Genomic DNA, 24,130 nt, shown 5'->3' with positions numbered 1-24,130 from the left:
ACTTGAACTCCTGACCTCAGGTTACCTGCCCGCCTTGGCCTCCCAAAGTGCTGGGATTACAGGCGTAAGCCATCACACCTGGCCATGTTGTATTTTATGAAGACACCATCCTATGATTCTGGCAAGCAAACATATCGTTGGAAGATAAGTACTTAACCAAGTATTTACTAAATTTCTACTATGGATTCAGCCCAAGTACATATACATGTGTGTGTATATATATATATATATATATATATTTTTTTTTTTTTTTTGAGATGTAGACTCCCTCTGTCACCCAGCCTGGAGTGCAGCGGTGCAATCTTGGCTCACTGCAACCTCTGCCTCCTGGGTTCAGGTGATTCTCCTGCCTCGGTAGCTGGGATAACAGGTGCCCGCTGCCAGCCCAGCTAATTTTTGTATTTTTAGCAGAGGCAGAGTTTCATCATGTTGGCCAGGCTGGTCTCAAACTCCTGACCTCAAGTGATCTACCCACCTTGGCCTCCCAAAGTGCTAGGATTACAGGCATGAGCCACTGCGTCTGGCCACAAGTATATAATAAGTACCTGCGTCAAAGAGCTCATAGTCCAGTTGGGAACACAAGGCTAAACACACATCAACCTGTAAATAAAATTAAATAGTCAGTCATTCTGGAAATAATATAAGAATATGTTACACAACAACATAAGGATATTCCCACGTCATCATACCACCGGTATATTTTATTTACTGTCTTATCTTTCTGCACTAGAATGGAAGTTCCATGAGAGGAGGAACATTTTTTATTTTTCAGATAGAGTTTTGCCCTTGTTGCACAGGTTCAAGTGCAATGGCATGATCTCGGCTCACTGCAACCTCTACCACCCAAGTTCAAGCAATTCTCTTGCCTCAGGCTCCTGAGTAGCTGAGATTACAGGTGCATGTCACCATGCCTGGCTAATGTATATATTTTTAGTAGAGATGGGGTTTCACCATGTTGGTCAGTCTGGTCTCGAACTCCCGACCTCATGGTCTGCCCATTTTAGCCTCCCAAAGTGCTGGGATTAGAGGCATGAGCCACTGCGCCCTGCAAGAGGAGGAACATTTTTAAAAATTCAGTGCTATTTCCCAAGTGTGTGGCTTGTAACCGGTGGTTAATAAATATTTGTTGACTGACTGAATGCAAGGTCAATCCCTAGAATAGACAGGGAAGAGGGAGGCTTACTGGAGTGGTTCCCCTAGCCTGAGCCTTGATTTAGCAACACTCATACTCTTGCTTATAGCAATCTATAGGTTTTAGCAAACAATCTCTTCTTTATTTTTTTTTGCTTGAGACGGAGTTTTGCTCGCTACCCAGGCTGGAGTGCAATGGCGCGATCTCACTCAGCTCATCGCAACCTCCACCTCCTGGGTTCAGGCAATTCTCCTGCCTCAGCCTCCTGAGTAACTGGGATTACAGGCACGCGCCACCATGCCCAGCTAATTTTTTGTATTTTTAGTAGAGACGGGGATTCACCATGTTGACCAGGGTGGTCTCGATCTCTTGACCTCGTGATTCACCCGCCTCGGCCTCCCAAAGTGCTGGGGTTACAGGCGTGAGCCACCGCGCCCAGCCTCTTCTTTATTTTTATAATGAGAAGAAAATGTGACACAATTGAAAAATAAGGTGGGGGTGGATGAAAAGAATTTAAATTGGGTGTTAGGGGCCCTCAGTTCATTTCCAAAAGAAGGGGTTTGCCCTTGACTCAATGAATCTCAAACATTGTTTTTTTTAATCTTCTCTTCTCAAACTTTTGTTTTAATGCAGAACTACTTTCAAACAAAACCCCAATAATGAAATAGATCAAGGCAGAGCTACTCTGGTTGATTCTACTACAAAGATACAGTTTCTGAGAAATTTTAGGAACACAGTTTGAAACACTGGATTGAGGGAACATTGGAGACTCTCCTCTCTCAAAATTCTGTTAATGGATTCAGCTGAGGAAGGCGAAAGTCTTGGTGAAGGAAGAAGTGGGCTCTCTTCTGGTCTACTCCAGTTTACGCTGAGGGAGTACTAGCAGTCATCTCTCCAAAGAGAGAAAGAAAAAATTGTGGCCTGGGCCAAGGCCAATGCCCCTTCTCACGGCTGGACACAGGGAGCTGGAAGCCACATTTCTGAAGCATCTAGCGACTACCAAGGCACTTTAGAGGCTTCCCTCGTGGATGATTAAGCCACCAGCCACGCCTTGACCTTGCCTACCGCCAGCTGAAAATAACCGGAAGAGCTTGACTATGACGACTACGGACTACAAGTCCCGGCATGCATCTCTCGGCGTCTATCTCAAAACCTCTGAAGTTTAGGCTAAAGGAGATTTTGGAAACCTACCGCGTCGGGACCTGTAGTCGCCCTAATTGGGGCTAGGCGCTTGCCGTAGTGCCCTCATTGGCACCCAGGGCACCGCCCCCTCGCCTTCGCCTCTCATTGCTTCGCCAGCACGCACTAGCGGCGCGTGCCCACGCCCTCCACCCCCTCCCCGGGCCTAGGACGCAGGCGCGCGCACGCTCCCCGGGCCGGGTAGTGGGGGGGGGGAGAAGGAGGGGAAGGGAAGGGAAGGGGGGTTGGGTGTCTACTGTGGTGAGTAGACGGCTGCGGGGCACGGAAGCGCGAGGACCTGGCTGCCGGGCAGGTGAACTCTGCACGGGGTCTAGGGCCCGCGGAGGATTGGGAACGGAGTCGGCGCGCCTTGGGAGCAGGAGTTGCGCCGCTAAGACCCGGAGGTCCTCAAGGGTGAAGCTCCGGCCTAGGCCCTGCGGAGATGTCCAGCTGCGGCGCTTGTACCTGCGGAGCCTCCGCCGCCCGACTCATCGCCTCCTCACTCTCCTCCGCGCAGAGAGGTAACGAAATAGTGCCACTCCAGAGCCCTCAGCCCTGGAGAAGGGGGTGGACTGGCCGATGGGTGGGGGCCCCTGGACTGGCCGATGGGTGGGGGTCCCGGGGAGGGCACGAGGCCTATTGTTGCTGGGGGCTGTGAGGGAATGCGCGGCGCTTCACCAGGCACCCACCACTTTCCGCGTGGAATGGGGCTCTGCCAACCTCTGGAGCAGCCCCGTTGCTCAAATTGGAAGTAAACCCGTTCCCACGCAGCTGCCTGCGCGTTTTCAGGCCTGCTGGCTTCGGGGCCGGAATGCGGCCACTTCGTAGAAACCCTGAATGTCTCCAGCCCCACTCAGCCCTGCTGGGGACTGTGCCGCCTGCCCCACCTGTGGCCCTTCTTCCGCAGCCTGCCGGGATCTCGGGCCCGTCGGGAGCTGTGGGAGGGGCTCGGCTGAGGGGCTGTCCCCGCTGGGGTCCCCCAGGTCTCGGGGCACCCAGCCGGCAGTCCCGGACGCAAGCCGCGCGATACCCGAGATGTTATTATGTCACCGTGCGGCCCAGACACTGGGACAGAAACCAGGTTCACAGTACTTCCTGGCTTCAGGCAAGCCTCGGGGCCCTCAGGACAGTGGCGGGAGAGATGGGGAGAAGTCCCCCAGGAGTTGGTTTGGAAGTCCTTGGGTGTTTCGTCAAGTCGTTTGCTGGCTTTCCCAACTTGAGCGGAGGTAATTTCCTAAGAGTGGCGCATGTCTGTTTACCTCTCCTTTCTGTTTATCCGAAGCCAGCTCCCCAGCCAAGACGGTCTGGAAAAGAAACTGTTTTTCTCTTCCTCAAATCTATGGATATCAGACCACGAGGCTAGATAGATCCTGTTTTAATCGCTGACTTCTAGACAAATTCTTTTTATTTTGGCTTATCGGTTTATGACCCTTGGATGGATTTTTTTTTAAAGACTCCCTTTATCTAACTTTTAAGTCAATTATAAAATTCTTATTGTTTGTATATCTTCAGTTTATTTACTGCACCAGGAGGGATTGAATGAGGTAATGTGGGCAGAAGCATTTTGTAAAATGATACATAAATGTAAGGGAGTGAGTTTAATCCTAAATCGTTGTTAAGCCTCAACCAGTAAATGTCCGGATTCCAGGGTGACATATTTTAAATCCATTTATCTGACATATATTAATATTTGTTGAGGGCCCACTGTGTGCCAGGCCTTATTTTAGTGCTGGAGGTAGAGTGGTGATTAAGTCCTCACCGTCATGTTTAAATCCAGTGGAGCAGACAAAGAATAATACAGTTTCCAGTGGGTGGATGGAGTATGTGTGTGTGCTCTTTGGGCAGGGAAGGCCTCTTTGAAAGTGTTCTTGATCTGTTCCGTCCAAGAGTCCGTGAAAACTTTTAAATCATAGAAGTAAGCAGTTTTTTGTTTTCTTTTTTTCTTTTCAAAACCACTGGTTTCTTTTCGTTTTTTTCCTTTGCTTTTCTTTCTGATGGAATCTGCTCTGTCGCCCAGGCTGGAGTACAGTAGCACCATCTTGGCTCACTACAACCTCCCCTTCCTGGGTTAAAGGGATTCTCCCGCCTCAGCCTCCGGAGCAGCTGAAATTAGAGGCACCCGCCACCACGCCCAGCTAATTTTTATATATTTAGTAGAGTGAGGGTTTCGCCATGTTGGCCAGGCTGCTCTCGAACTCCTGAACCTCAGGAGTTCTGCCTGTCTCAGCCTCCCAAAGTGCTGGGATTACAGGTGTGAGCCACCCCACCCGGCCTAGTCTTTTTAAAAACAGCTGTTCTGAAACTTAGAAAGCTTTGTCTATATGATAAATTTTTGTAAACAGTGGAACTTATAATTGTCTTTTATAGTTGCTGCCAAGTAGTCTAGTGACGTATACTTTACAGAAATACTTGTCTTTTTTGGCTTTCAGAGGTTCTTCACCTGAGGTTTGCAGGCCCCCAAAGGGTCCTTGGATAGAATTCAGAGGTTCTGTGAACTTTATTTTCACTAAGCTCTAACTGAAACATATCATTTTCTTTGCCTATGAATGTAGGCAAAAGATCCACGGTAATGTTAGAAATGTCTGTGAATTTGTCATCAATCAAAATAGGAAATATTTTCATACCACGTTATAGTTGCTAATATTTCAGAATATTGTTCATACTTTTTGCTACTTTGAAATCACAGTGATTATTTAAAAAGCTGTTAGATCTTACTTAATTTTGCTTGTTAATAAAGAGGCATATTTTAAAAATATTTTCATTTTGTTATATATTTTATACATTTAAAAACATTATTCTGAGAAGAGATCTATTCACAGGCTTCACCAGACTGCTCAAGGGGTTCATGGCACAAAAAATGTTAGAAACCCCAATTAGTTTGCTGCAGAGCTTTATGATTGGTGAATGGTCATTTGATTGTGTCTGTCACTCCCTCTTTTTTTTTTTTTTTTTGAGACAGAGTCTTGCTCTGTCAACAGCCTGGAGTGCAGTGGGGTGATCTCGGCTCACTGCAGCCTCTACCTCCTGGGTTCAAGTGATTCTCCTGCCTCAGCCTCCTGAGTAACTGGGACTACAGGTGTGCGCCACCACACCCAGCTAATTTTTGCATTTTTAGTAGGGACAGGGTTTCACTATGTTCGCCAGGATGGTCTTGATCTCTTGACCTTGTGATCCACCCACCTCAGCCTCCCAAAGTGCTGGGATTACAAGCATGAGCCACTGCACCTGGCCTCTCATTATTTTTTCTAACCCTACCTTTGTGATTGACATTGTCTTTATTTATTTTGAGACAGAGTCTTCCTCTGTTGCCCAGGCTGGAGTGCAGTGATGCCATCTTGGCTCACTGCAACCTCTGCCTCCTGGGTTCAAATGATTCTCCTGCCTCAGTTCCCATGTAGCTGGGACTACAGGCATGCGCCACTGTGCCTAGCTAAGCTAATTTTTTGTATATTTAGTAGAGATGGGGTTTCGCCACGTTGCCTAGGCTGGTCTCAAACTCCTGAGCTCAGGTGATCTAGCCACTTCAGCCTCCCAAAGTACTGGGATTACAGGCGTGAGCCACCACGCCTGGCCCCCACAGTATGTAATATGGCCTTTTTTGCCATTGACTATAATTTTAGGAGGTATTTATTTTGGATTTACATGAGAAAATTAGGGGGCAGCAGTGACCCCATGGATCAAATTTGGTAACACCCTCTTATTTACATGTTGTTTTGTGTTTGCTTTCCTGCTATAATGGCAGAGTAATTGGGACTGAGACTACATGGTCCACAAAGCTGAAAATATTTACTGTTCTGATCCTTTATAGAAAAAGTTTAACTCCTGATCAATCTATAGCATTAACCAGTTATTCACATATTCCCTTTTTTTTTTTTTTTTTTTTTGAGATAGAGTTTCGCTCTTGTTGCCCAGGCTGGAGTGTAGTGGCACAATCTTAGCTCACCTCAACCTCCACCTCCTGGGTTCAAGTGATTATCCTGCTTCAACTTCCCAAGTAGCTGGGATTATAGGCATGCGCCACCACGCCCGGCTAATTTTATATTTTTAGTAGAGACAGGGTTTCTCTATGTTGCTCAGGCTGGTCTTGAACTCATGACCTCAGGTGATCTGCATGCCTTGGCCGCCCAGCCTCCCAAAGTGCTGGGATAACAGACGTGAGCCCCCACGCCCGACCAATATATTCCTTTTAAGAATGTTAACAGGCTGGGTGAGGTGGCTCATGTCTGTAATCCGAGTATTTTGGGAGGCCAAGGTGAGAGGATAGCTTGAGTCGAGGAATTGAAGACCAGCCTGGCCAAAATGGGTAGACACCATCTCTACAAAAAATGTAAAAATTAGTCCTACATGGTGACATGTGCCTGTAGTTCCAGCTCTTTAGAAGGCTGAGATGAAGGATTACTTGAGCCCAGGAGTTTGAGGCAGCTGTGAGGCATGATCATTCCAGACACTAGCCTGTGTGATAAAGTGAGATTCTCAAAACATAAAAAAGAACATTAATGTCAAATATGGCAAAAGGTTAGCATGTTTGAAAGCAGAATGGTGATTATGTGGTATTTATTGAATTTTTTCTTCTGTAGGATTGAAGTATTTCATTAAAACATGTTTTAGTTTGTTGAGAACAGAAAATCAAACACCGCATGTTCTCACTCATAGGCAGGTGTTGAACAACGAGAACACATGGACACAGGGAGGGGAGCATCACACACTGGGGTCTGTTGGGGGAAATAGGGGAGGGACAGCAGGGGGTGGGGAATTGGGGAGAGATAGCATGGGGAGAAATGCCAGATATAGGTGAAAGGGAGGAAAGGCAGCAAATCACACTGCCACGTGTGTACCTATGCAACAGTCTTGCATGTTCTTCACATGTACCCCCAAACCTAAAATTCAATTAAAAACTGAAAAAAAAAATGTTTTAATGAAGAGCTTATAATTTTGTTTTTCCTTCAAGTTTTTCTTTTTTGAGATGAAGTCTTGTTCTGTTGCCTGTACTGGAGTACAATGGCACAATCTTGGCTCACTACAACCTCCACCTCCTGGCTTTAAGTCATTCTCCTGCCTCAATTTCCTAAGTAGTTGAGATTACAGGTGCCCACCACCATGCCTGGCTGATTTTTGTTCTGTTTTGTTTTTTGGGTTTTTCTTTGAGACAAGAGTTTCGCCCTGTCGCCCAGACCGGAGTGCAATGACACAGTCTCAGCTCACTGCATCCTTTGCCTCCCGGGTTCAATCGATTCTCCTGCCTCAGCCTCCTGAGTAGCTGGGATTACAGGTCCACGCCACCATGCCTGGCTAATTTTTTGTATCTTTAGTAGAAACAAGGTTTCACCTTGTTAGCCAGGCTGGTCTCAAACTCCTGACCTTATGATCCGCCCGCCTCGACCTTCCAAAGTGCTGGGATTACAGGCGTTAGCCACCATGCTTGGTCTAATTTATGTATTTTTACTAGAGACAGGGCTTCACCATGCTGGCTAGGCTGATCTCAAACTCCTGACCTCAAGTGATAAATCCACCCTCCTCAGCCTCCCAAAGTGCTGGCATTACAAAGTGCATGAGCCACCACACCTGGCCTTAACCGAGGCGGGTGGATCACGAGGTCAAGAGATCGAGACCATCCTGGTCAACATGGTGAAACCCCATCTCTACTAAAAATACAAAAAATTAGCTGGGCATGGTGGCACGTGCCTGTAATCCCAGCTACTCAGGAGCCTGAGGCAGGAGAATTGCCTGAACCCAGGAGGCGGAGGTTGCGGTGAGCCGAGATGCACTCTAGCCTGGGTAACAAGAGCGAAACTCCATCTCAATTAAAAAAAAAAAAAAAGAACATTTGAAGTTTCTTTCCATTGTTACAGATATTCTTATTTACTTATTTATTTTTTGAGATGGAGTCTGGTTCTGTTGTTCACAGAACAGGCTGTTCAGGCTGGATCGTGGTGGCATGATCTCAGCTCACTGCAACCTTGGCCTCCCAAGTAGCTGGGATTACAGGTGCCCACTACCACTATTGGCTAATTTTTTTGTATTTTCATTAGAGATGGGGTTTCACCATTTTGGCCAGGCTGGTTTTAAACTCCTGACCCCAGTGATCTGCCTACCTCGGCCTCCCAGAATGCTAGGATTACAAGTGTGAGCCACTGTGCCTGGCTCAGATATTATTCTTATGTAACAACAGACAGGCGTTGTTGTCAGATGTTTATTCTCATTGGTAGCAGTAATAAGAATATAGAGGATACATGGCCTTTTTCAAAATCCTACTGATGAGGCAGATGTTGAGCTCCATTCAGACTTTGGAAAAGCCACATATTATAATATGGGTGATCTTGCCTTACTTCCAAAGGGCACATACAGAAAGAAACATCTTTATCTAGAATCTTTCAGAGGTCCAAGCCCAGCCTGTTTTGGAGAGGGCTTTGCCTCTGTTGGTGTCATTATTTTCTGTCAGTTTATACTCCTGCTGTTAAAGTGATAGCTTTTTTCAACCTCCTTTATGCTCAAGGAATTTTTGTTTCCAGGAGATTTATTGAGGCATGTCTATATTTGACTTAGATTTCCTTTTATTTTCAGGTATTTCTGGTGGTCGCATTCATATATCAGTTTTAGGAAGGCTTGGGACATTTGAAACTCAGATTCTGCGAAGAACTCCTCTTAGATCCTTTTCAGAAACACCAGCATATTTTGCCTCAAAAGATGGGATAAGTAAAGATGGTTCTGGAGATGGAAATAAGGTAATTATTTTTATCTTACTGGCACCTGTACACATTGTGAATTCCCTCCTGTTAAATATAATAATAGTACTGTCTCTTGCTGGCTTATGTGTTTTCCTTAGGAAATACGAGATCTGAAGAATTTTATGTAATTAGATGTTTCATTTTGAACCTTAAAATACTTTTATAAGCATTGCACATGGAAGCAGTAATTAAAATTTCTAACATCCCAAAGTAAAGAAGTGTCATTTAATAACCTGTATAGTCAGTAAGATTGAGTTAGGAGTAGCCATCATTTCCTGCTTTCATACAGCTCTTATAACTTCTTCTGGTATAAACCTCACTTTATCTTCTACCTAAAAATTGCAGATTTGTGGTATAACTTAATGTTGTAGCTAGTAAGTAGATGACTGGTAGTTGTATTGGGTCAGTGACTTACCAGTTTTTTTCATTATGTGAATTTGAGTAACACTTGAGTTAATTTTATGTTAGACGAAATGTGAGGCACTTACATATCCATACTTAACCCTAACAGTGACTCTCTGATGTAGGTAAAATTATTCCCATTTTAGAGATAAGTTATGTCTAAGAATAGTCAGAATCACTACCTGCCATGATTCAATTTCACTGAAATGTAGTTTTTAAGCTTAGTAACTTTTCTAGTGCCTATTGAGTCATTGAATGAAAGCTATTCATTTTACATGTTGGCACGTGTCATATAAAGGAGGACTACAGATTTACATGTATTTACTAGAACTGATTTGCCTTTTGAAGTGAATAGATCTTCTGACACCAGTAATAGTAGAATTACAAACTATACTAATAATTTCATTCTAGAAATTTAGAAAATTATAACATTAGTTACAAACAGTATTGTTTTTTTTTTTTATTTTTATTTTATTTTATTTTTTTTTTATTTTTATTTTTATTTTTTTATTTTTTGAGACGGAGTTTCGCTCTTGTTACCCAGTCTAGAGTGCAATGGCGCCATCTCGGCTCACCGCAGTCTCTGCCTCCTGGGTTCAGGCAATTCTCCTGCCTCAGCCTCCTGAGTGGCTGGGATTACAGGCACATGCCACCGTGCCCAGCTAATTTTTTGTAATTTTAGTAGAGACGGGGTTTCACCATGTTGACCAAGATGGTCTCGATCTGTTGACCTCGTGATCCACCCGCCTCGGCCTCCCAAAGTGCTGGGATTACAGGCTTGAGCCACCGCGCCCGGCCACAAACAGTATTGTTTATATTTAAGTTGGTTGCCTGAAACTAGTAATTGAAACTCTTCCTTTTTTCTCCTTCATAAAAATTAGAAATCAGCAAGTGAGGGAAGTAGTAAGAAATCAGGCTCTGGGAATTCTGGGAAAGGTGGAAACCAGCTTCGCTGTCCTAAATGTGGTGACTTGTGCACACATGTAGAGACCTTTGTGTGTAAGTATTACGTCTTCTGTTTTTTCCCTACATTTTCTATAAATTATTAAATGTATAGAAATATGTAAATTATGTAAAATTTATTTACATATTTATTATTTTGGGACAGAATTTCACTTTTGTTGCCCAAGCTGGAGTGCAATGGCGCGATCTCAGTTCACTGCAGCTTCCACCTCCTGGGTTCGAGTGATTCTCCTGCCTCAGCCTCCTGAGTAGCTGGAATTACAGGCATGAGCCACCACGCCCGGCTAAGTTTTCAGTGTTTAGTAGAGATAGATTTTCTCTGTGTTGGTCTGGTTAGTCTCAAACTCTCAACCTCAGGTGATGCGCCTGCCTTGGCCTCTGAAAGTGCCAGGATTACAGCTGTGAGGCACCGTACCTGGCCCAATTATGTAAAATTTATAAATATAGGCCAGGCGCAAATGGCTCATGCCTGTAATCTCAGCACTTTGGGAGGTGGAGATGGGAGGATCTCTTAAGCCTAGAAGTTCAAGACCTGTCTGGGCAACATGTTGAGACACCTGACTCTGCCAAAAAAAAAAAAAAAAAAAAAAAGCTAGTTATGGTGGTGCATACCTGTGATCCTAGCTACTTCTCTTAAGAAGGTTGAGGCTGCAGTGAGCCGTGATCTTGCTACTGTACTCCATCCTGGGTGACAGAGAACCTGTCTCAAAAAGAAAACACACACACACACACTATAAATTATATTAATTGTGTAGAAATGTGAATTATATAAAATATATAAATTTGTGTAACTTTCTTTGGTATATAAATTATATATAAATTGTATGAGTTTACCTGATCCTGTCTTAAGTTCACCATATACTAGAAAATCCTCAGGACTGGTAATACTTTGCACTGTTGTATAAAAGACAATTTAAGAAAAATATTTGCTGCTTTATTTTGCTTGTGTTTATTTCACATTTAGATTTTGTCAATTTCTGGATGTGACTGTTAGGCTATAGGAGAACCAAGACTTATTTATTCTGTATTTATTACTACATTCTTCGAATACATATTGAGTATCTCACATGGCTGGGAAGGCCAGTCATTCAAATATTAAGGTAATTTCCCTTAATACTTACCAAAGGTGGTAAGCCCTCAATTCTGGGAACCATCTGGTAATTATTAATGATTCAGACACTCAGAGAAGGAAGAAATCAGGGCTGGGTACAGTGACTCACACCTGTAATCCCAGCACTTTTGGAGGCTGAGGTAGGCAGATTTCTTGAGCCCAGAGGTTCAGAACCAGCCAGAGCAACATGGCAAAACCCCATATGTATAAAAGATACAAAAATTAGCCAGGCATGATGGCGCATGGCTAAAGTCACAGCTACTCGGGGGACTGAGGTAGGAGGATTGCTTAAGCCTGGGAGGTGAGTCTTCAGTGAGCCAGCCATTGAACTCCGGCCTCAGTGGCAAGGAAAGAGCCTGTCTCAAAAAAAGAAAAGAAGGAAAAAATCAGCTATTCTACTTTTGCCATTAGTGTTGGTAACTCTGAAATGCAAAGATGCTATTACAGATATTTTCATTAATGAATCAAATAATCAAAAAACTCATTACTTAAATGATCTAGAGTTGATGGTAATTAATTGTACCACCATGTCATCCTTTCTGTATAATCCAGTTGTAGAAAGCTTCATGATTGTAAGAATTCAGTGTCTGATGGTTGGCTAGAGAGTATTCTCTCTTTCCTGACCCTTATTTTGAGACTTTGATTACAATTTCACATTTACCATGAATAGTAATTGGCTACCATATGAAAAGGTACTAGATATAGTTTTTTGGTTTTTTGTTTGTTTATTTTGAGGCGGAGTCTTAACTCTGTTACCAGGCTAGAGTGCAGTGGTGCAATCTCGACTCACTACAACCTTTGCCTCAGCCTCCTGAATAGCTGGGATTACAGGTGTGTGCCACCATGCCCCGCTGATTTTTGTATTTTTAGTAGAGACAGGGTTTCACCATGTTGGCCAAGATGGTCTCAATCTCTTGCCCTCATGATCCGCCCTCCTCGACCTCCCAAAGTGCTGGGATTACACGTGTGAGCCACTGTGCCTGGCCATAGTATGTTTATAGGTACTGGAAAGACTTAAAGTAGCTCCATCACATAGCTGGAATATTAGGGGCTCTGAACAAAATTTAATTTGAATCACACATAAAATGAAAGTGGTCCTGGCACAGTGGCTCATGCCAGTAATCACAGGACTTCAGGAGGCTGAGGCAGGCGGATGACTTGAGGTCAGGAGTTTGAGACCAGCCTACCCAACATGGTGAAACCTTGTCTGCATACATCTGTCATCCCAGCTATTCAGGAGATAAAGACAGGAGAATCGCTTGAACCTGGGAGGTGGAGGTCACGGTGAGCCAAGATCTCACCACTGCACTCCTCCAGCCTGAGGGACAGAGCGAAACTCCATCTCAAAAAAAAAAAGGGGTGTAGAACCGGATGATAAAACTTTCTAAACAAATTTGATGTGATGTAATAAAATTATAGGCCAAGAATTGCTCAGTTTATAAGGTCAGTGTCTCATATTTTAATCAAGAAATTTTCCTCTTTTTTTTCTTTTTTTTTTTGAGACAGGGGTTTCACCATGTTGGTCAGACTAGTCTCGAACTCCTACCTCAGGTAATCCACCCGCCTCGGCCTCCCAAAGTGCTGGGATTACAGATGTGAGCCACCACACCCGGCGAGCATCCTTTTTTTCTTGAAATAAACATTTCAGCCTTTACAGTACCCTAAAGAATAATTTCTTGCTGGGCTGGTGTCTTATTACTGTAATCCCAGCAGTTTGGGAGGCCAAGGTGAGCGGATCACCTGAGGTCAGGAGTTCGAGACCAGCCTGGCCAACATGGTGAAATGCTGTCTCTACTAAAAATACAGAAAATTAGCTGTGTGTGGTGGTGGGCACCTGTAATCCCCTGGGAGGCTGAGGCAGGAGAACTGCTTGAACCCAGGAAGGCGGAGGCTGCAGTGACCCGAGATTGTGCCACTGCATGCTACCCTGGCAAATGAGCGAAACTGCATTTCAAAAAAAAAAAAAAATTTCTTAGAGTAGAGAAGGAAAGAAACTAATATTTAATAAATGCCAACATATATAGTTTTTTTTTTTTGAGATGGAGTTTCGCTCTTGTTACCCAGGCTGGAGTGCAATGGCATGATCTCGGCTCACCGCAACCTACACCTTCTGGGTTCAAGCAATTCTCCTGCCTCAGCCTCCTGAGTAGCTGGGACTACAGGCGCGCACCACCATGCCCAGCCGATTTTTGTATTTTTAGTAGAGACGGGGTTTCACCTCATTGACCAGGATGGTCTTGATCTCTTGACCTTGTGATCCACCCGCCTCGGCCTCCCAAAGTGCTGGGTTTATAGGCGTGAGCCACTGCGCCTGGCCTAACATATATAGTTTTATTCTTGCAATCTCATTTTGTCATAAGGAAGAGTATTCTCCTTTTTATAAATGAAGAAACTTGAGATTTAGCAAGTTTAAGTAACTCATTTAAGGTCACATAGCCATGAAGATTTACTATTAAGATAAGATAGGAATTTCTTATCTCATACATTTCTACCATCTGGAGATTCTTTAGGAGTAAACTAGCTCCTTGGGATTAAATTTACTTCTATGCATTCTTTCCAAAACTTACCAGGTTGTATTCATCACTAAAGATGACTGTTAAACTTAGAAATTCCCAAACTCCTTCCCTAGAGATTAAGATTCTGTAGCTGTGGGATGGGGTCCTAGAATCTGTATGTCAGTAGTATCTGTATATTAGTAGTTGGACCAAGTGTGGAAACACTACTTTACTGTCATCAATTCAAGACTGAGTCCTGTTTGCTTTGAAAATTCTAATTGGGGATGGTGATATGGGAGTAGAAAATGTGGAAGGAAAGAATGAAAAAAAAGAGCACACACTTATATACAGAATTAATAAGCAAATGTATTGATCCAGACACCACTGGCCTCAGAAAATGTGCAGATGATTGTGACACTATCCCTGTCCTCTGTAACTGTAGGCCCTAGCACTGCAATAAGCTCCTCCTTCCTTGGTTTTGCCTACCCATAATAAGTCTTTTTGGAATGCATCCTTTTGACTCCTTCTGTGTCTGATCCTAAAAGTTGGGTGTTCATTGTCCTTAAGAGAGTTTTATTTGATCTCAGGTTACTTACAGGTTGAGCATCCCTAGTCTGAAAATCTGGAGTTCAAAATGCTTCGAAATCCTGAATTTCTCAGTGCCATCATGATGCTTAAAGGAAATGCTCCACTGGGCATTTCAAATTTTGGATTTCACGTAGGAGTGCTTAACCAGTGTATTTCTGCAAATATTCCAAAACCTGAAAACATTTGAACTCTGAAACTATTTTGGTTAAGGGATACTCAGCCTGCATTTTATTATCGTTTTTCTTTTTGAGTTGGAGTTTTGCTCTTGTCACCCAGGCTGGAGTGCAGTGGTGCAGTCTCCGCTCACTGCAACCTCCGTCTCCTGGGTTCAAGTGATTCTCCTGCCTCGGCCTCCCAAGTAGCTGGGATTACAGGTGCCTGCTACCACACCCAGATAATTTCTGTTTTTACCATGTTGGGAAGGCTGGTCTCGAACTCCTGACCTCAGGTGATCCACCTACCTCGGCCTCCCAAAGTGCTGGGATTACAGACATGAGCCACCATGCCCAGCCTGCATTTTTTTTAAGTCTGCATTTATTGGGGTACTAGTTGGTAAACATCTTTTTATATGCTTTTTGTTCACTTGTAATTCTTTTGTGAATGGCCTGTTTAGATAATTGCCTAGTTTTTGTCATGTAATTATTTTTAATTACTTGAGGAATGCATATATAGATCCTCCTTCATGAGAAAAGAGTAGGCCCTTATAGACGAAGCTAAAGTTCTCCAATATATCTTCATTGAACATGTGATTTTAAAAAAAGTATAAATATTCATATTTTTGCAAATTGCTTGTTTTCAGTAAGCTATGTTTTGAGAGCTGCGTATGTTAATATAGTGGACTCTTGAACAGTGGGTTCAAATTGCTCAGGTCCACTTATACCTTGTTAATTTTCATCCAAACACATAAGTCTAGTGTATATGGGGAGCTGACTTTTTGTATATGTGGGTTCCATGGGGCCAGCTGCGGATTTGAGTGTGCATGGATTTCGTTATATGTTGGTGGTCCTAGAACTAGTCCCCTGTGTGTGCCAAGGGACAGCTGTACATGTGGGCCTAGTCTTTTCCTTTTAAAAATTTACTTGTTTGAGATATCATCATTATACCATGTAGTTCATTCTCTGTGGTTTTAAGATATTTACCAAATTGTATGATCATCTCCACTGTCTAATTCCAGAACATTTTTCATCACCTCAGAAAGAAGAAACCCCATAGCCCTTAGTCACTCTCCACCCTTCTCCCCTCCTAGCCCCTGTTAACTATTAACTACTATCTGTATCAGTGGATTTGTCTACTCTGGGTATCTCATATAATGGAATTATGCGATATGTGGCATTTCATATCAGCCTTCTTTAGGGTGTTTTCAAGGTTTATCCAGGTTGCAGCATATATCAGTATTTCATTGTTTTTTTAAAGTTTATTTTCTTTTCTGAGACTGAGTCTTGGTCTTGTAGCCAGGCTGGAGTGCAGTGGAGCGATCTCGGCTCACTGCAACCTCTGCTTCCCAGGTTCAAGCAATTCTCCTGCTTCAGCCTCCTGAGTAGCTTGGACTACAGGTGCCCACCACCATGCCTGGCTAATTTTTGTATTTTTATTAGAGACGGAGTTTCACCATATTGGTCAGGCTGGTCTCGAACTCCTGACCTCAGGTGCTCTGCCTGCCTTGGCCTCCCAAAGTTCTGGGATTACAGACGTGAGCCATAGCGCCCAGCCTGTCTTTATTCATATGGATATGAAGTGGTATCTCATCGTGTGCTTTTTTTTTTTTTTTTTTTTTTTTTGGTTTTATTTTGTTTTTAGTAACAGGATCTTGTGGGCTGGGTGCGGTGGCTCATGCCTGTAATCCCAGCACTTTGGGAGGCTGAGGTGCGTGGATCACCTGAGGTCAGGAGTTTGAGACCAGCTTGGCCAACATGGAGAAACCCCATCTCTATTAAAAAAAGAAAAGAAAAAGAAACAGGATCTTGCTCTGTCACCCAGGCTACAATGCAGTGGTGCAATCATAGCTCACTTTAGCCTCAACCTCCTGGGTTCTAGCTTTCCTCCCACCTCAGCCTCCTGAATAGCTGGGACTATAGGCACATGCCACCCCAGAGACAGGGTATCATTTATGTTGCCCAGGTTGGCCCCAAACTCATGGGCTCAAGTGATGCTCCTGCCTTGGCTTCCCACAGTGCTGGGATTACAGGTGTTGGTCCCCTCACCCAGACTCCCTGTGGTTTTGATTTGCATTTCCCTAATGACTAGTGATGTTGAGCATCTTTTCTTATGTTTATTGGCCATTTGTCTGTCTTTGGAGAAGTGTCAGTTTAAATCTTTTTTGTCCAATTTTAAATTGAGTTACCTTTTTATTGTTGAGTTTTTTTTTTTTTCTTTTTGAGACTGAGTTTCGCTCTTGTTACCCAGGCTGGAGTGCAATGGTGCGATCTCGGCTCACTGCAACCTCCGCCTCCTGGGTTCAGGCAATTCTCCTGCCTCAGCCTCCCGAGTAGCTGGGATTACAGGCACGTGCCACCATGCCCAGCTAATTTTTTTTGTATTTTTAGTAGAGATGGGGTTTTACCATGTTGACCAGGATGGTCTCGATCTCTTGACCTTGTGATCCACCCGCCTCGGCCTCCCAAAGTGCTGGGATTACAGGCGTGAGCCACTGCGCCCAGCCCTATTGTTGAGTTCTGTATATATTTTGGACACTGGACTCCCATTCGTGTACACAATTTGCAAATATTTCCTCTCATTCTGTGGGTAGTCTTTTTCCTTTTAAATGTTTTATAACAGGAGTCAGCAAACTTTTACTATAAAAGACCAAATAGCAAATATTTTAGGCTTTGTGGGCCATCTGGTCCGTTTTAAGTGTTTAGTTTGTTGCCAAAGTGCAGAAGTAGCCATAGACAATGTAAATGAATGAGTATGACTGTGTTCCAATAAAACTTTGTATATACACTGAGATTTGAATTTCATATAACTTTCATTGTCTTGATTTTTTCCTCAACTATTTAAAAATGTGAAAACTATTATTAGCTCATAGGCCCTGCTGTGTACTATTTCATCCTATGTATATTTGTAGTGAGTTTGTTGTTTCCTCATAGTGTTATTAAAATAGGTTACTCTTGCTTAACTTTGTGGAATAAAATACTATTTTTATAGCTACCATAATGAATATGTAGAAAATCATCAGAAATTGGGGAAAGAAGAGTAATATCTGAGAATCTTCTAATCATAAGGACTAAGAATACATATGTACTATTCTTTGGTTTTCTTTGGCCCATTTAAAAAAAATAACTTGTCAAACATGAATCGTATCTCTACCTTTATTTAAGGTAGAGACTTTAGTTGTTTTTGCTTACTGTTCTTAATGTTTCTTTCTTTTTTTTTTTGCGTTGGAGTTTTGTTCTTGTCGCCCAGGCTGGAGTGCAGTGGTGTGATCTTTGTTCACTGCAACCACCACCTCCTGGGTTCAAGTGATTATCCTGCCTCAGCCTCCTGAGTAACTGGGATTACAGGCATGCACCATCACACCAACTAATTTTATATTATTGGTAGAGACGGGGTTTACCTATGTTGGCCAGACTGGTCTTAAACTCCTGACCTCAGGTGATCCACCTGCCTTGGCTTCCCAAAGTGCTGGGATTACAGGTGTGAGCCACCGTGCCCAGCCTGTACTTAATGTTGCTCCTGGAGTTGGAATTAAACTTTTCTGCAGTGGTTTGGAGATTTTATGTAGTTCATTCAAAATAACGAACTTTCATTTAAACAATTTCGTGAATGGCTTTTCACTAAGGTAGTCTTTCTTGTCTTTGGCATGTTATACAAGCATGTTTCATGGGGACAAATTTTTTTTTTTTGAGACAGAGGTTTGCTCTTTTTGCCTAGGCTGGAGTGCAATGGCGCGATCTCAGCTCACTACAACCTCCACCTCCTGGGTTCAAGCAATTCTCTTGTCTTAGCCTCCGAAGTAGCTGGGATTACAGGCATGTGCCACCATGCCCAGCTAATTTTGTATTTTTAGTAGAGATGAAGTTTCACCATGTTAGTCCAGCTGGTCTTGAACTCCTGACCTCAAGTGATACACCTGCCTCAGCCTCCCAGAGTGCCGGGATTATAGGCATGATCCACTGCACCCAGCCCTACAAAATTTTATGTAAAGAAATCTAAGATACTTGTAGTAACTGTTTAAAGGAAAGAATTCTATTTATCTCCTGGTAACTTAACAAAATTAGAGTTTTACCCCTTGCTGTTGGAGTAAAAAAAAAAATGTGCATTGCAATGCTTGTATTTTTTTTTCCAAAATAACATTTTGACTAATAACATTGAATCCTTGAATTTAGCTATATGTTGAACATGAGTCAGTGTAAAATTGTATTGCAAATATTCAAGTCAAATTTAAACAACCTTTCAGCAGTAAACAAAGAGGGATGTGATTTGTTGGTGTTTATTGCCTTTCCCTTTGACCTCATTTCCTTAGTGAAATATTTTGTGTTTGTGGTCTCAGGCCAGATTTTCCTGTCACGCCACCTGAACTAGGTCAGAGGCTTCTCTGCCCTTTAATCCTTGCCCTGTTTACCATCACCAGTAACAATCGTAAACTAGTGCCTTATTATAAAGGCATTGACAATCATTCCTGTTGATAGGAAATGGTGGTTATTTATTTAGGCTTGTGTTAGCCACAGATACTTCGAATAGCTTGATCTTTTTCTTTATGTAAGCATTTATTGGTGATCCGTAAATAGAAAACATCAATGAGACCTCTTATTCTTTAAAAATTCCTATTAAAGTTTATCTAGAATGTGTGTGTTTGTTTGTTGGTTGGTTTGTTTTTTAAGATGGAGTCTCTGTAATCCCAGCACTTTGGGAGGCCAAGGCGGATGGATCACGAGGTCAAGAGATCGAGGCCATCCTGGTCAACATGGTGAAACCCCATCTCTACTAAAAATACAAAAAATTAGCTGGGCATGGTGGCGCATGCCTGTAATCCCAGCTACTCAGGAGGCTGAGGCAGGAGAATTGCCTGAACCCAGGAGGTGGAGGTTGCGGTGAGCCGACTGCACTCCAGCCTGGGTAACAAGAGCAAAACTCTGTCTCAAAAAAAAAAAAAGATGAAGTCTCACTCTGTTTCCCTAGCTGGAGTGCAGTGGCGTGATCCCAACTCACTACAACCTCCACCTCCCAGGTTTAAGCAATGCTCATGCCACAGCATCCCAAGTAGCTAGGATTACAGGCACACACAAACACTACAACTAATTTGTGTATTTTTAGTAAAGACAGGGTTTCACTATATTGGGCAGGCTGGTCTCGAACTCCTGACCTCATTGATCCACCACCTCGGCCTCCAAAGTGCTGGGATTCAGGTGTGAGCCACTACGCCTGGCCCAGAATATATTTTTAGTTAGTGTTTTGTTTAAGAACAGAAATATGGCCAGGCATGGTGGCTCAACGCCTGTAATCCCAGCACTTTGGGAGGCCGAGGCGGGTGGATCACCTGAGGTCAGGAGTTCGACACCAGCCTTCCCAACATAGTGAAACCCTGTCTTTACTAAAAATACACAGACTAGTTGGCATGTTGGTGTGCATCTGTAGTCCCAGCTACTCGGGACGCTGAGGCAGGAGAATTTCATGAGGCGGAGGTTGAGATTGCGCCACTCCACCCCAGCTGGGCAAAAGAGTGAGACTTTGTCTCAAAAATAAAAGAAACTTCTCAATTATTAATTAAATCAATTCTCGTGTTTCTGTTTTTTTTTAAAATTCTTGTGTTTTCACCTGTTTTTTTTTTTTTTTTTTAGATGAAGTCTCACTCTGTATCACCAAGGCTGGAGTGCAGTGGCGCAATCTTGGCTCCGTGCACCCTCTGCCTCCTGGGTTTGAGCAATTATCCTGCTGCAGCCTCCAAAGTAGCTGGGATTACAGGCACCTGCTGCCACGCCCAGCTAATTTTTGTATTTTTAGTAGAGATGGGTTTTTGTCCTGTTGGCCAGGGTGCTCTTGAACTCCTGACCTCAAGTGATCCACCCACCTCAGCCTCCCAAAGTGCTGGGATTACAGGCCTGAGCCACTGTGCCCAACCTGAAGTTTTTGTTTTTTTTTTTTTTTAATGTGGAATTGTCTATTTTTTTCCATTTAGATTATTTTGTAAAGACTCAGGTGTGCTTGCTAGTGCAGTTTTCCCTGTAATCTGTGGATATATCATTTTATTTAAAATTTTCCCAAAGGAAAAAAAATTTCATAAAGATTTTTTTTTTTTCTCTGCAGTTCTCTCTTTCTAGTTAGATTACACAGTTTTTTTTCTGAGACCAAGTCTGTCTTTGTCGTCCAGGCTGGGGTGCAGTGGCGCAATCTCACTGGAACCTCCGCCTTCCGCTTCAAGCAGTTCTCCTGCCTCAGCCTCCCGAGTAGCTGGGATTACACGTGACTGCCACCATGCCCAGCTAATTTTTTGTATTTTTTAATAGAGACAGGGTGCGGGGGGAGGTTTCACCATGTTAGGCAGGATGGTCTCAATCTCCCGATTGCTTGAACTTAGGAGATCAAGGCTGCAGTGAGCAGTGATCACACCACTGTGCTTCAGCTTGAGCAGCAGATCAAGACCCTGTCTCAAAAAAAAAAGAACAAGATAAAAGAAAAATAAATCACCTTTAATATTCTGTAACTGATGCATTGGAATTGAGAAATCCTTATAAACACATTCACCCACTGTGTACCCACAAACATTTTTTTAAGAAAAAAGAGAAACTTTTTATCCTCATTTTACACTACCTTTGTATTGCTTTCAGAGGCAATATGATTATCTTCAAATCAGTATGACTGAGAAAGTCATTACTTTGTTAGTTTCTTAGAGGTTTTTTGATCAGAGAAATAGGAACTAGTAAAGAAAATAAAGATATGAAATAATTTTATATATTTACAAAGTCAGGGTTTAAAAAATGCTCATAGATTTAAGAAAATCTAAAGAATATATGTTTTTACATTTTTAGGGATTAAAATAAATTTATCTCTTTCAACTTTTGTATATGTTTGAAATTTTTTTTCTTCTCAAAACCTCCAAAGTGTATGTTTGAAATTTTTAATAATAAAATATTGGAAAAATATATTAATTTTGTATTTTACTTTTTTAGTTTGTTCATTCAAGTATTTCAATAAAATATGATTACTCCATATTCTTTTTTTTTTTTTTTGAGAAGGAGCTTCGCTCTTGTTACCCAGGCTGGAGTGCAATGGCGTGATCTTGGCTCACCGCAACTTCCGCCTCCTGGGTTCAGGCAGTTCTCCTGCCTCAACCTCCTGATTACTCCATATTCTTAAAGAGGTTTTAAAATCTTTTTAGTGAATGGAAAGTTGGAAGAATTTCATCCAGTCATTTCTGTTAATGAAGTATATCACAAAATGAAAGAACCTAGTAGGAAATGAACAAAAGGTGGTTAACTGAACTAATCCATCTTTGTAGTATACTTGGTATATAAATGAGGCTGTGTGGCAAATAGAGTGAACAGCAGGCCTACTTTGTGTCAAGTGCATAGCTTTCATTTACAGTGGAGTCTCTGAGGTTAAACACTGTTGGAATTATTTTTTATTTTCCTCTACTTAACCTCTGTTTTCTTTTACAGCATCTACCCGTTTTGTCAAATGTGAAAAATGTCATCATTTTTTTGTTGTGCTATCTGAAGCGGACTCAAAGAAAAGTGTAATTAAAGAACCTGAATCAGCAGCAGAAGCTGTAAAGTTGGCATTCCAACAGAAACCACCGCCTCCCCCTAAGAAGGTATAAGTCTTAAGCTCCATCTTACAAGTATTTTATGTTGTAAACATTGCATTGCTTCCTTCTCCCAAGTTTATATTGAATCCTAATACTAGTATCTAAACAGGTATTATAGATTCATAATATGGACCGTATGTGGCTAAATTTTAATTGCCTTTTGGAATTTAGATATGGGGTCTGTTGCTTTTTCCCATGTCATGATTACTGTATTCAGTAGCAGTGAAATATAGCTGGATAATTATTAAAATGTTAACTTGTTAATTAAAAGTTAAAGTTAATGTGAAATAATATCTTTACAATAGAGCAAGCAGCTTTTGATTTATTTTGTTCATTTGGGCTCTTAAATAACACCAGCCGACTGGGTGAGGCGGATCATGAGGTCAGGAGATCGAGACCATCCTGGCCAACATGTTGAAATCCCATTTCTACTAAAAATACAAAAATTAGCTGGGCATGGTAGTGTGCACCTGTAATCCTAGCTACTCTGGAGGCTGAGTCAGGAGAATTACTTGAGCCTGGGAGGCAGAGGTTGTATGGAGCCAAGATCATGCCACTGCATTCCAGCCTGGTGACAGAGTGAGACTCTGTCTCAATAAAAGAATAATAATAGTAGTAACACCAGCCTAGGCTGGTCCACTTGACTAGCCTTAAAAGAAAAACAAAAAGCCTACAGTTGTCTTCCTTAAATTGGTGTATTGTATGGTAGAACAGCCTTCAGTCTAACAATATAAGCAAGTAATTTTTTTCATGGCCAGTGTCCTAGGGCTGCCCCTTATAGCACTGTGGCTTTGGTACTGTGGACTCTTTTTAGGAGTCTCAGGTAGATTATAATTTGGTCCTGTGAAACATAACAGAATGTACCATCAGCCCCATTGGGTGCTTGGTGTGTGCTTTTGGAGAACTGGGAGCCCTTGTACCCTGGCCGCGCGCTTTCTGTTCTGGCTGTGTCTCAGATGTTTACACACTTAGATCATTTATCACTGCCTCAGTGTATCTTTTTCTACTGTGTTTAGATAGCAGTGCATTTGTCTCTACTTCCAAATATGCTGTGATAGATTTAATGTCATTGGTATAATTTGCTAAGAATAAAGATGTTTAAAACTATAATACAATCTATGTGCTCAACAACTAAAGAATTTGTCATGTAAAAATAATGGGGCCAGGTGCTGTGGTTCACACCTGTAATCCAGCACTTCGGGAGGTCGAGGCAGGCGGATCACAAGGTCAGGAGTTCAAGACCAGCCTGGCCGACCTGGTGAAACCTTGTCCCTATTAAAAAATACAAAAATTAGCCGGGCATGGTGGCAGGCGCCTGTAATCTCAGCCACTCAGGAGGCTGAGGCAGGAGAATGTCTTGAACACAGGAGGCGGAGGTTGCAGTGAGCCAAGATTGTGCCATTGTACTTCCAGCCTGGGTAACAAGAGCGAAACTCTGTCTCAAAAAAAAAAAAAAAAAAAACCAAAACAAAACAAAGGAAAATACAGCGCTTGGGCTTCAGGTTCTATATGAATTTGTGTAGACTTCAGACACCTGAGTAAAAATTCCAGGCAGTTTAACTATTTTCAGGAGTTTGTGAATTATTTATTTATTTTGAATCAGGGTTTCACTATGTTGCCTGGGCTGGAGTGTAGTGGCATGCTTATGGTTCATTGTACCCTCAACCTCCCTGGGCTTAAGTGATCCTTCTACTTCAGTTTCTACAGTAGCTGGGACTGTAGGCGTGTGTCACCATGCCCAAATAATTTCTGTAGAGATGGAGTTTCACCATGTTGCTCAGACTGGTCTGC

The 24,130-nt window shown here is 42.6% G+C and overlaps 1 protein-coding gene across 4 annotated transcripts in view; it reads left to right on the top strand.

Moving 5' to 3' along the window:
• Positions 1-2,566: 2,566 nt before the first annotated feature.
• CLPX (caseinolytic mitochondrial matrix peptidase chaperone subunit X) overlaps positions 2,567-24,130 on the top strand; it is a 44,610-nt gene continuing 23,046 nt past the window's right edge. For 2 of the 4 annotated variants that reach the window (XM_009005067.5, XM_002753242.6), the window contains exons 1-4: positions 2,567-2,832; positions 8,873-9,033; positions 10,320-10,437; positions 22,191-22,345. In XM_009005067.5, the coding sequence (XP_009003315.1) occupies positions 2,754-2,832; positions 8,873-9,033; positions 10,320-10,437; positions 22,191-22,345 (513 nt within the window). In that variant the 5' untranslated portion in view covers positions 2,567-2,753. Of the gene's footprint in view, positions 2,833-2,937; positions 3,538-8,872; positions 9,034-10,319; positions 10,438-22,190; positions 22,346-24,130 lie in introns of those variants that run through there. The other 2 variants (XM_078333390.1, XM_078333389.1) reach the window with 1 other exon arrangement.

This window comes from Callithrix jacchus, chromosome 8 (assembly GCF_049354715.1).
Source record: "Callithrix jacchus isolate 240 chromosome 8, calJac240_pri, whole genome shotgun sequence".
NCBI classification, from domain to species: Eukaryota; Metazoa; Chordata; class Mammalia; order Primates; family Cebidae; genus Callithrix; species Callithrix jacchus.
Note: the sequence above shows the minus strand (reverse complement) of the source record. Positions and strands in the feature narration are given on the sequence as shown.